General features: G+C 33.4%; 1 protein-coding gene across 5 annotated transcripts in view; it reads right to left on the reverse strand.

Moving 5' to 3' along the window:
• Positions 1 to 3,526: 3,526 nt before the first annotated feature.
• Positions 3,527 to 13,793, reverse strand: part of LOC108912028 (protein Skeletor, isoforms B/C) — a 148,726-nt gene continuing 138,459 nt past the window's right edge. For 2 of the 5 annotated variants that reach the window (XM_018717169.2, XM_018717168.2), the window contains one exon: positions 3,527 to 7,784. In XM_018717169.2, the coding sequence (XP_018572685.1) occupies positions 7,599 to 7,784 (186 nt within the window). In that variant the 3' untranslated portion in view covers positions 3,527 to 7,598. The remainder of the gene's footprint in view (positions 7,785 to 13,793) is intronic. The other 3 variants (XR_002763103.1, XM_018717172.1, XM_018717170.1) reach the window with 3 other exon arrangements.

Below are 13,793 nucleotides of genomic sequence, written 5' to 3' on the forward strand. Positions count from 1 at the left end.
CCCCCCCGCAACACCTGACGAACTAAGACTGACAATACGCAGACTTAAAAACAGAAAAGCCCCCGGACCCGACAATATACATAACACGACACTTAAACGACTACCACACAAGGGCCTCATGGCCCTACTAAACATAACAAACGCGACACTCAGACTAAGACACTTCCCTACCCGCTGGAAAACAGCAAACATAATCCTTATCCCAAAACCCAACAAAGATCACACCATCCCATCCAACTACCGGCCCATTAGCCTGCTCCCGGCTATGAGCAAAGTGGTAGAAAAAATTATCCTAACCCGTCTAAGAACCCACTCCCAAGAACTGCAAGTCATTCCAGACGAGCAGTTCGCCTTCCGACCCAATCACTCCACTGAACTCCAAATCCTTCGCCTTACCGAGCACATCACGGCGGCCTTCAACAGGGGACAGTACACTGGTGCTGTCTTCCTGGACGTCGCAAAGGCCTTCGATACGGTTTGGCATGAAGGCCTACTGATGAAAATGCTCACCAACCAATATCCCATATCCTTTACCAAACTCATAAAATCCTACCTACACCACCGAAAATTCCGCATCCAAATCCAAGATTCCCTTTCCACCACCCGTCCCATGGAGGCCGGTGTCCCCCAGGGCACCGTCCTGTCCCCACACCTATACACCATTTACAACTCCGACATCCCACATCCCCCCAACACCAACATATACTTATACGCCGACGACCTGACAATCACATCCCAATCCGTAGATCCTAGATATTCCGTCTCCCTTCTCCAAAACTCCTTAGACCAACTTGAAACCTAGTGCAACAGGTAGAAAGTCAAAATTAATCCCAACAAAAGTTCGGCTATCCTTTTTACCAAACGAAAAATCCCACGAAACCTCGACAGAGTGACACTATCCCAGGAAACCATCTCCTGTAATCGACAAACACGATACCTGGGGGTGACGATGGACCAGCTACTCACGTGGAAACCGCACATCGTGGAGACGGTGGCGCGAGCGAAGACCACCAGGGCTAGGCTCTATCCCTTACTCAAAGGTGGAAACACCCTCAGTTTAAGGAANTTTTGGTGAAGCGGAGACTCTTGAAGAGGGTCTTTCGCTGTCTGTATCGTCCATGTATATGTATATGTTCTCCTCGTTTTCCGAGTCCGACATTTTGTGTGCGTGTGTGTGCGTGTGTGTACGTGTTAGTCGTGTGGGGATGCCCCCTTACGGGGGCGTACGTGTCTTTTGGTGTATTTGTCTGTCTGGTATATTGTTTGTCGGGGGTCGCAAATTTAAAGAAATATATTGTAAATTAATGCAAATAACTGATAAATAAGTAAAAGTGGGACTTACCTGGGCATAACCACGGCACAGGTACCTGTAACAAAGATGCCGACGGCTTCTATGCTTAAGCCGGGGATTAGGTCGGTGATTAAGAGGAAATAAAGGGATTCTTTCCAGGTAGCCTTAATAAAGGCAGGTAGATTTTGCTCCTTGCACTGCACTTTCACAAAACACGTCTGCTCATCTCTGCTGCCCGCTCGGAACTATTGTGAGAGAGATAGCTGCTATGAATGTACGTGACACCAATAGCCAATCACATTCGGTGAGTGAGCTATCTCTCTCTTCACCTTATAACGCGCCCAGCTTTTGGAACTGTTGGGAGGCTACCTCCAGTAGCATATGCTGGAAGTAACCAGTTACTTTCGAAAGTAAAAGTGGGCAACTCTGGTAGCTCAGATCCACCCGTCCCATGGAGGCCGGTGTCCCCCAGGGCACCGTCCTATCCCCACACCTATACAACATTTACAGTTCCGACATCCCACATCCCCCCAACACCAACATATACTTATACGTCGACGACCTGACAATCACATCCCAATCCGTAGATCCTAGATATTTCGCCTCCCTTCTCCAAAACTCCTTAGACCAACTTGAAACCTAGTGCAACAGGTAGAAAGTCAAAATTAATCCCAACAAAAGTTCGGCTATCCTTTTTACCAAACGGACAGACTGACACTATCCCAGGAACACATCTCCTGGAATCGACAAACACGATACCTGGGCGTGACGATGGACCAGCGTCTCACGTGGAAACCGCACATCGTGGAGACGGCGGCGCGAGCGAAGACCACCAGGGCTAGGCTCTATCCCTTACTCAAAGGTGGAAACACCCTCAGTTTAAATAATAAGCGAACGCTTATCAAGGTGGTACTTCAACCGCAGCTAACCTACGCCCCCACAGCGTGGGGTCACGCGGCAAACAGCCATTTAAAGTCACTACAGGCTGTGGAATACATAGCACTCTGCACGGCCACCGACGCGCCCTGGTACGTAAGAAACACTGACACATTACGAGACTTACAAATACACAAACGCTACACAGACAATAAGACAAAACGCGGAGAAACGGTTTGACGTAGCCGCTAGACATGACAATCCCCTCCTCCTCCTCCTCCTTGTGTTAACTGCGGGATATAATATGAATAGTAGTAAACACAATATTTTTTGGTGCACCTAATTCTTTATTTTCATGTTCACGTAATGGTATGATACATAACTGTACCGGGCGCGGATCCATAAGGGGGCGGGGCGGGGGTGATGGGGGTGGTCCGAATTTTTTTTTAATACAAATAAAACAACAAAGAACCAAACCAAAAAATAAATCCATAAGAGCTCCATAACCCACAATATTAAAAAATAGTCTAGAATTTACTTTTTGAAGTGACCAAAGCAAATATTAAAGGTAATAAATTAATAAGGATTAAAATCTGCGTAAAAAAGTCCAAGTTTTCTCGACTGCATAACCTTTTTTTTGGAAAATAAATGAATAAAGGTTAAAAATTTTCTGTTAATAAAAATGTCTGTCAGTTTCTCTCATAACTTTTTTTTACATCGACTGTCAAACGTCCCGATTGACGAAATCAGAGAAAAAGTTGAAAGTATGTTTTTTTTAAATCGTTTTATCACGAATAAGTCTTAACCATATATGTAATACTAGTATTATATATATGGTCTTAACCTATGAACCATGGAAATTTATCAAATAATTACATGACATATTTGAAAATGGGACGTGCAGCGTTAAATTTGAAATGTGGTTTCACTCATTTCAAAATAATATGTTACCTACCTACACTGTGGTTACATTAAAAGCTCGACATAAATTTGATACTGAAAAGTATAGAGCAGTTTATAAAAACAATATACCAATATTAGACAGAAATAAATCCATTCCACAGAAACGTTTCTTTTATAATGCTGTTGAAATTTTTTGTGTTTCCCTTCCAGTACGCTTTTTAGTTGCAGTATACTGATATGAAATATTCTGGCAAACTTGCAATTACCTCACACAGTAAAATTACCATATAATTAGAATGAATGCACACACATAATTTGGGGAAATTTGAAATCAAGACACTTTAGCCGAAATAAAACATTCTATTATTAACAAAAATCATAATATACATTTTATTTGAAAACATTCTTTAAACAATAAATTTGTTAACAAAATATGAAATATACACATAACTGCATGATAACAACATTTAAAAAGCATCGATATGAAATTTTTAGAATAGTTTTAAGTAAACACTAACATCTTTATATATTATAAATACTTACGTGTAACTATTAACACCATATTACAAATTTAAAAGTATACAAATATGTTAAATAGGTATTATAAAATAATTATTGTCTTTAAGAACAGCCTTAAGACATACTTATAGTTTTATATATTACAGTTAATACTTGCAAATTATTGTCATATTTGATTTGTGCACACATTCTTATATTTATTATATTAAGTATATATACTAATAATTAAGTTTTTTTATTGTCTCCAGTTGCATAGTTAATTATTGACTACTATATAAAAAGTACACAAGCCCAGTAAAAGTGTATAAAGATGTTATTTACTAAAAAACATAGTATCTCTCATGAATGGTCTACACAGTAATTTTAGAGAAACGCGAACATTTTTGTCCTTCAAAGTACACCTACAAGCACAAAAGACTCTATACTTAAAAATCAGATTTTTAAAACAATTTTACTAGGGAACATATATAAATATCTTATATTGAATCGATTTGTGTTCTTTTTGTAAGATCTTATGCACAAAGTGAGACAAGTAAAATGAATAAGGATTTCTTTGCTTTACCAAAAACTTCTTTGAAAAATTTGAAGAGAATAGAACATGTTTTTTTATTTAAAATGTTGGAATCGTTGGGGTAATATCGACTGCCTAAGAATTACGAGAAATTGTAGATAAATTTACCCTTGCAAATATTCGAGAATCATGCAAAACTTTGTTAATATACAGGGTGTCTCAGGTATGACAGGCATCCATGCAAGGAATGCTTGTACAGTCAAAATAAACAAGATTTACTCAAATATATCTAGATTTCTAGTTTTCTAGATCAAAAATTTCGAAATTTTTGTTATATTTTTAATTACATGGAAACCCTTCGTGATAAAATAACAATATTTCTAGGTTGTAATGGGTATAATTACTCAGTATGTTTAAATATTTCCATTATCACCACTGGCGTAGAAACCCTGTGGCACTCTCCTTTAATTTACAATAAAAATAGAGTACCACAGGTGATAATGGAAATATTTAAACTTAAAGTATCTTATGAAAATATCTCATTACAACCTGGAATTTCGAAATCTTTGACACCTTGTATCTCGAAAACAGTGAATTTATAGATATATTTGTTGATTATATGTTTACATCCAATTCTGCCTCCATGTGGAGAAAGTGTTTATGTTATACCTACTTTCTTTTTAAATTTTTTCATTGTTTCACATTGTTTCACTACAAGATTACGAATCGTCTCACTCTGTTCATAGTACAAATATTTAACTAACATTAAAATATATTTCGAGAAAATATTTATTGTCAAAGGTATTGTCCAGTGCAGATCTTTGGATCGTTCAGTTATGTAGGGGATAAGTTGAAATGCTCCGCTGTCATCATAAAACAGGATTTAGTTTTATCAAAATTACCGCTCTTGAAGGTATATCTACAATTATTATTGAAACTCGGAATATGTTGCATGATCACCAACATTTATCAGATAACTACCGCTCGATAACAACATGCCTATTGCAGATTTTGCCCACATTTGATAGGCCTTCGTTCTTTGAGATCACATGTTTACATCAATTTTCTTACAAAAAAGTTGTTAGTTGTGCATCAATCAGAAAGGAAAAAATATTTGTGGTTCTTGTAACTCCAGATATTTCAACAAGGCAACCTGTGACAATTGATCTGCTGTATCTATAAGCAATGCAAAGTTATAGCGAATTCTATCCGATATGACCTTAATTTATTATTAACATAATCCGCATGCTCTATCTAGAATTAACACTGTTTTAAGATGTCAAATGTAAGCATATTGAGTATAACTGGAATTTGGAATGGAATGTTTTTTTATCTCGTGTACATATATATCATATTAAATAAACAATTACATTCAGGATTGTAGTAATGAATACAATTAATTATACTGCTATTCGATAAAACTTAGTGAAAATTATAGAAACACCAAATCGAAGAGTATCTCAAAAACAAAAGAGGGTGTTGCTGTCTCCTGGTTTTGCTGAAAACTCAGTTTGAAATAAAAAAATAAATCCATATACGTCGCCGAACAATATTGAAGCAAACTTGTATCAGGTTTTTTAAAATGCGACGGTTAATAATGTTTATTTATGATAGTTTGCGACAAACAGCGTTTGGAGTTTATTGGGAACTACTTCATATTTTCTAATAATAATGATAATAATTATTTGTATCTAATTGATCAATTTGTGATTCATACCCTCTTTGAACAACAAAATGGTAGTTCTCAATTTTATTTGTGATAGCGACCTGGAAAATTGTTTGATTGTTAGAAAAAATTTAAGAAATCTCAGATCAAAATGTACATACATGATTATTTTTGAATAGGTAGGGATTTTAGTCAATGAATTTAATCATAACTTCGAAACAATTCACTATGCATGAAAAAAATTCTTTAGTAGTTCTTTGGTTTTGTTTGTTTAACTATCAAACCAAAAGTATTTTTTTTGGTAAATAGTAGATAAAATACATTCGATAACAGTAAATCGGGGTGCATAATTTTACATTTGACTCACTTGCTGCTTGTAAACTGAAAGATAGTTGAAGGCAGAACAAAGAACATTTAATATTTTTTGGAATAATTTTAGGAAAAGTAAAAAATAAACTATACCATATGCCATATCGCTGTAGGTAATCAGAAAAAACTCTATTTAAAAATGTAAAAGGGAAAAATTATTAATTAAAATGTATTTATATGAGATTTATGGGTGAATGAAAAAAATTGTGCCTCGATACTCTCGATTTTAAAACAATCAATCATAAGAATTGTCAGTGGAAGTATACTGTATTATTAGATTTAGCTTACTCCGCAGTAAGTAGTAGGTAACATTATGTAGGTATGTTGTATTAGAATAAAAAACTACAACCTACAACCCATTAGTCTGACTTTCTACACGATAAATAATTACTTTTTTTACAAGTATCTTACTATACATATAAATATAATTATTATATATCTTAAATTGAAAAAAGGGATATGCATCCAGTTACACAAATACATTTGTATTGTGAATGTGACTAAACTATGTCACAGATCAATATTATTTACACCTTTTCGCTTTTAATTCAAAAGACTACTACAGTCTTCTAAAGTGGCAAATTATAGATATTATTTTTTGTGTTTTGCAGTAAAGTTAGAAAAGTATTTATGCTTTTCAGCTTTGTATTTTTTTATGAATTGGATTTAGTTGCAATAAACCAAGTTGATATTTTCATTTAAAAAGGTGGCATAATATATATTGATGTCTACAAAGATAATAAATAGAGCTACACAATGAGACATTTCAGTAAAATTAACGTTTAAAGTCAAATAAAATAGAGGAAAAATAATAAAATCTCTGATTTTAGTTAGTTTAATAGATAGAAAATATATACAGGTTGTTAGGTATCTGTTTACAAAGATAAAATTTAGATATTGTTATCATTTATTTTAATTTGAAACATTTAAGTAAATTTTATGTAGGTAAGTTAATTAATGGTTTCTTGTATATTACTTTTTCAGGTTATAGACGCAAGCAAATATATTTATACTTATACTGAGAAAATAAATCATGTTTATCCACCATCGTAAAACATTAATTTTAAAATTATTTATTAATAATTAAAATGAATTACAACCCATCTTCTACAATTAAAAATAGATTTTCGCCGTAAAAAAAAATATTTAATATTTTTCTATATTCTGTGTATTTCTATGTATGTAAATTGTCGAAAATGCTTAAATATCTCGTTACAAATATTACGGCTAAATTAAATAATGTTTAAAACTGCTCGATTTTCGTTCACCTAAAACATTGTGTAGCTCTATTTGAAAATATGATAGCAGTTTTTAATATGTAAGATATTTTAGAATATCGTTTAGTTACGAGAATATCAACAGATATGATATCGGATATGATAAATTGAAAAACTCTGAAATGAGCAGAAGTCATCTGATATCAGTCAGTGCCATGTGGAACTAGAATTTGTTACGATATAACGTTAGAGAATATGCCATCTAGTATGAGTTATTATTGCTGATGAAACCAACAGACAGCTCACTAATAATGCTGAAAATGAATAAGTGGTAGCTGGCGATCCATTCAGTTGTCCCTGACTATTGTGCTGTGATATGTAACCAGGATCGACTATGTGTATTTTCCAGCCAAGGTTGTTGTGCGTGTAACACTGAAAAATAATAATTTATATTTATACTTTAAATCAATGTGCATAATAATTAATTATTTCAATTTTAACATTTAGGGTTGTCTAAGTTCTAATTGGGATATTTGACAGGGAACAGAACAAACTATTTTTAGCAAAAAGTTTCGCTTTTTTTCGAGATATATGGAGCAGAAATTTACAAAAATAGCACACTTTCTCAAATATCCCTGAGGGTTTTCACTTAACTGACGAAAATTTTAATAAATTAGCCTTGACATACCGAGTATTTTGAAAATTCGATACCCTTTTAGTTTCCTATGGTATTTCTATCCCGTTTTGATAACAAGAATTGGCCGCTCAGATTATGCAATTTTTTTTAAGTCTAAAGTTTATGCCAACAAAACATAAACATACTGTGGTTCAGGTTAGGCAAGTGAAACTGAGAACCGGTGTCTCAGGTACACTAACAAAGTTGTCGTACCAACCGAAGAAATAAAATGAATTTAAAATACTGAAAATCGTTATACAAATTATATGTTACATATAAATAAAAGTTATATCAGTTAGTCAGCTTTATGTGGGGACAGAGCTGGTCGATTAAAGCTTATATTAGTATAGGGTCTGTAGAACTATTAGTAAATAGAAATGAAAATTAAGAAGTTGGACATTTATTTTAGTTTACATTTTTTTTTATTGATTGATTCGTGTTATTACACAAAGTGTTTACACATGTCAGAAAAGAAACATTGATATTTTCAAATTACAACACAGTTACAATTACAGATTATTTATTTTACCCATGAAATCTTATATGTATATGATTGATCAGAAAAATATTTTTTCACCTTACAAAATACATATAAAGTGTGCAAAAATTAAAGGATTAATTTCTTTCACCAAAATGAACAAAAAACATGATATTGTTTTCTAAATTAATTAATGAGGAATAGTTGAAGGTGCAGTATAATGCAGTTTTCTAGTATTTGTTCATGTATAAAATTTTAACAGACCCTGTATCGTCGGAATTAGAGTAGGTCAGAACTGCCAAAACAGTTATAACATTAAATATTTTCAAATTAATTAGATAATTTTCAATCTAAATTTTTGTCTCTTTTGAGCTGATATAATGGTAGGAGCTCGTCAGTAGCGGATATAAATAAAGGCCAATAATTTTTAAACATTTGGATGTACTTAATCACGAAAAACGAGATTTTTTGCAAAACTTTAAGTTACTGACAGTACTTTTAACATTGTGATTGTTTTTTTTTTCAACTATGCAAAAACTCAAGAGATATGAAACTTTAGATAGAAAATGGTCTATAAAATTGTAATAGAAAATTCTCGTCAAATAACTTTTCTTTAAAGTTGAAATCACTCAGACCCCTTCTATTTCTGCACCATTGTGTTAATTTTTATTAAATTTAAATGTAAGAGGCTACTATGAATGACCTGCGCTGTACCAAGTTTGAAGTTTCTATCTTCAAAGGTTCGTCGAAACATCGCTGTTACACCCAATATACAAAATTAAAAAATAAATTAATTTGTTCAGTTTGGAGGCAAAGATATACACACTACGGTAAAAAAATTTAATTGATATGTGGCGAATATTATAGAAGACTAAATGAAGTGATTGACTGGGATGGCTTTCTCCTGGCTCCCATATTTTAAATATGATTTTTGCCTCCGTATTTACCATTATTCACTCCGATATGACTTAAGTATGTACAAATTTTTTAGAGGGGATGTTAAAATTTTCTAAAAATATCACATTTACACAAAATATCTCTATAGGTGTTCGATACAGATTTATGATATATTTTTTAATTCGCTGAGTTTGTAAACAATTACAACCGTAGTAGAGATATTGTTTGGCACAATGGCACTATTACTAAAAACCTCATAATTTTTGTCTTTTTCAGTTTATAAAAAATATTAACCGCTTTTTTAATCTAAAACAAGCAACCCCAAAATTGAATTAACCGAAAATAACTCTAAAACTTGGTTCACAAAAAATATGTGAATTTCAGTTAGAATACAAATTTAAATACAATGCGAAACATCAAAATTTTTACATCCATAAAGTTTTTAAATTAAATTGAAATGGATAAGTAACAATTTCTATCTTTTCAGTTTTTATTATTTTTCTTTTGACTGCTTTCTCATTTCCCAATAAATAAACATTCAATAAGAGGAAAATCCCTCTTCGATGGCACTTTTTATATTTACTATCAAAGACATATTTTCAGTTTCACTCTTTTTTATAATAATCCTTATACAGCTGCCCATAGAAAATTTTCCACTTATGTACTCATAAAATCGGTATATTCTACCTACTGTTTAAATGAAGTATATACTAGAGTTTACAAACCCGCTGTACAACAATAATAAAGGATTTGTATGCAAAACGACAAGGATCTCGGAAATGAGCGTATGTAGGTGCTATATTCGTTTACGTAGGAGTCGGTAAACGTAGGCGTTCCATTCTGCCTACGCTTACGCTTTTGTAACGTAGGATTAAAATTACGAAAACTGATTGAAGACGGAACAGTCACAAATAAACAGTTTCTGATTAAGACTTTAGAAATTAGTTCTCATAATTTAAATCGATTTCCAATTTAAAATTTCCTGTAAAGTGTAATTTTCGGATTCGAATTTTTTAGTTTTAAGAATATACAATTTCCTTTGTTTATACATTACGTTAATTTTCATTGTTATTAGAAGGGCAATCTTTATGTATAGTTATTTAAACATAAAACCATAAAACACACCACAGAAATGAGACAACCCCCAAATCCAAATCCAAAGGTTGTGCGAAAGGAGGCACTTGAAAAAAAACGCGGACAAACACCCATTATCCAGCGACATTGTCAGTGCCGACGCCAGGGATCGAACCTGGACCAGAATAGGAAGCCGGCCGAGACATGCTTGCCACCGCACTCTCGACCGATTACGCTACCGTATTATATTCACATACTTTCTACCCTTATCGTTCTTTCTACTTTGGTACTTAAAAATTGTATAGTTGAAGGAAATTTTCTTGTGATTTCAAAACTGTATTTCAAAAATAATTCAATGTTGCTTCTCGCAGACACAAGTCAAACTTATCTATCTATCTATTTATATATTTTGACAGAACATCCTGTATATTTTGAAATATTCGGATTGAAATTCCTTAAGATTATCGTGATATATATTTCTAACAATAAAAGAGATATAACCAAGAGTTCAAAGTGTTTATTGCTAGTATATTATTTTCTATCACGCGCGCTCGCTATGGGACCTATAGTGTAGGGGTAGGGGGTTAGGTGCACGGAAAGTGCTAGATACGCTCCAGCGTTGCGCTATGAAAATAACATCACGCTGTTGTACTATCTAGCACTTTCCGTGCACTTAACCCCCTATGCTATAGGTCCCATAACGACTCGCACTTGTGATAGAAAATAGTATGTGCAACTCGTTCGGAAAAGTTGCCATAGCGCCACTTGGGCGCTTTCCGCACTCGCTTCGCTCGTGCGTCAATTGCGTCCGCGTGGCGCTATTGGCAACTTTTCCCCACACGTTACACAATGTACTATTGTCTCGTTATTACAGAGGCATATCAAACCTTATATCATTTTAATCCTGAGAAGGTATTCTGCCCAAAAGACCTCAAATAATTTTAAAGAAAAAGTTCCTATGAGATAACTTATGTCCTAGATAAAAGAGTTATAGTTTTTAAAATTTTTTACAGTTTTGCAAATATTATATCATGCCACAACTCATTTTTATAAAATACTGGATGACGATGAAATTGTAGGGTTCTCTGTAGAATAATTTTCCATTACCTCCTCCACAGATTGATGTAATGTAAATTTATGTAAAATCACTAATCCAAGTATTTTTAATCATCTACCTCAAACGCTTTCCCTTTTCACCTAGAAGTGAATTTTTGCTGTATCTCTAAAACTAGCCTCCTACAATCTTTAATATTTTTAAAAATCACGGAACGGATTGCCTGAATATACGAGCGCCTTACCCCCTAATAATTAGAGGACAGAACTTGTGGGGAAAAACATGTTTTATCCAAATGTTACTAATTTTTAACTTACAGAGTGTGAAAATTAAAAAATATATCTATTTATTTTGATAACATGAACGTCTTTTTTGATAAAAATGTACTACTATTTTGAGTTGAAAATATCAATTTGTAACGGATTAGAACGTTCAGATTGTCACTAACAAGATATATATAAGGCCTTCTAGTGATCTGCATTTCTTTAAAAAAAAAAACATGTCCTTTGAAAGTCCCCTTGCTTCTTTATAGGTCTATTAAAGTGTATTAAAGTGTATAGACCTCTTATCAGTCAATCCAATGACCTGTCAAATTTTTAAGCAATATGGCGCTGATGGCAAACAAGTTATGTTTACATTGAGAATGCATTGAAGTTAGTCCAGAAGTTTTTAGTTAAAAGCATTTAATACGAGTTTTTTGTAAGGAATTATTCATGTATTTTATTTAAGAAAGTGTTCAACTTGTCTTTTATTGAATTGTGTCGCAACGATATGTATTACATACTAATGCCGGTAACATGCATATTAGTGGGTTGTGGAAGTCGTGGAAATCGAGACCAAGTTAGCTTTCATTGTTTACCTGACGTAGTGAATTCTAAATATTTTCCTCATTTAAATGATTTATTGAGAAAACGGCGCCAATCATGGATATGTAAAAGAAGAAAATTACTAGAAAATACAAGCGAAAATAGAATGGAATTATACTTTTTAAAAATCAAGAAAAATTTGTTAGGTACTAACAAGAATTTTTACAATGATATCAATACATTTCAATTCCTTAATTTATGTATTTTTCATTATAATGCCAACGTTACATTAATTAATATCCTTATATTAGCTTCTTTAAATAATCACTCTACATATTGATTGGTAATAACAAAGACACCTAACTACAATCCACGAAACACTCATTATACAGTCAAAGTTCAAAAAAACAAAGCCAAGCCAACAGAAAAACGCAAACTCTTAACAAAACACACATAAGTTTATATGAAATGAATCAAACAAATGTTTGCCCTCGACGCCATATTGAATTCCAATTTTGTCACGTTGTTTGGATTGTCTAGAAGAACGCTCATAGGTTACAAGTCAGGGACGAAATTGAAATGCACGTAGAGCCTGTACTAGTTGTTTCTCAGGATTATATAAGAAAAATCTAAAACATAGTATACACGTCCACCAAGATTTCCAACCCTGAGCGTTCTTCTATAAGAGGTCTATATTCGTTAGTACAGGTTTAATGTTCAAGAAGTATGGCTCGAACATACTGTGTTTCAAGGCTTCAACGTTTTTTTCTTACCGGGTTCTGGAATTTTGGGGTTATGGCATTTTGAGGTTATGGGGGTTATAAGGGTTTAAGGGATTAAGTGGTTATGGGATTATTCGGACTGAGTGGTCAATGGATAGAGGATGTATTGTGCTTTTGGGCCTGTTTTTTAAGGTTAAGAAAAATCTTGACGTGGTGGGTTTAAATGGACCCCGAATTCGGATTTAGCGAATCCGAATCCAAATGATAGAAATAGTCAGACTCCAGGGGTAATTTTATCGATTTTTTTGTGGAGCTGTGTAATTGACGCTGACATCTAATAAACACGGATATGTTTTCAATATGTATTTTCAACGTGTCATTAGATAATAATTAGAAAATCAACCGTTCTTTTGCGGTATATCGTTAAAAATTCATTATTTTTTTCCAAAATATTAGGTATAGGTATATTAAATAAACGTTATTAATCGAAGTTAAATTAAACTGTTGCACGAAATTCCTTAAGATTATCGTGATATATATTTCTAACAATAAAAGAGATATAACCAAGAGTTCAAAGTGTTTATTGCTAGTATATTATTTTCTATCACGCGCGCTCGCTATGGGACCTATAGTGTAGGGGTAGGGGGTTAGGTGCACGGAAAGTGCTAGATACGCTCCAGCGTTGCGCTATGAAAATAACATCACGCTGTTGTACTATCTAGCACTTTCCGTGC

The sequence above is a fragment of the Anoplophora glabripennis genome, unplaced genomic scaffold, assembly GCF_000390285.2.
Source record: "Anoplophora glabripennis isolate ALB-LARVAE unplaced genomic scaffold, Agla_2.0 scaffold600, whole genome shotgun sequence".
Classification (NCBI taxonomy): domain Eukaryota; kingdom Metazoa; phylum Arthropoda; class Insecta; order Coleoptera; family Cerambycidae; genus Anoplophora; species Anoplophora glabripennis.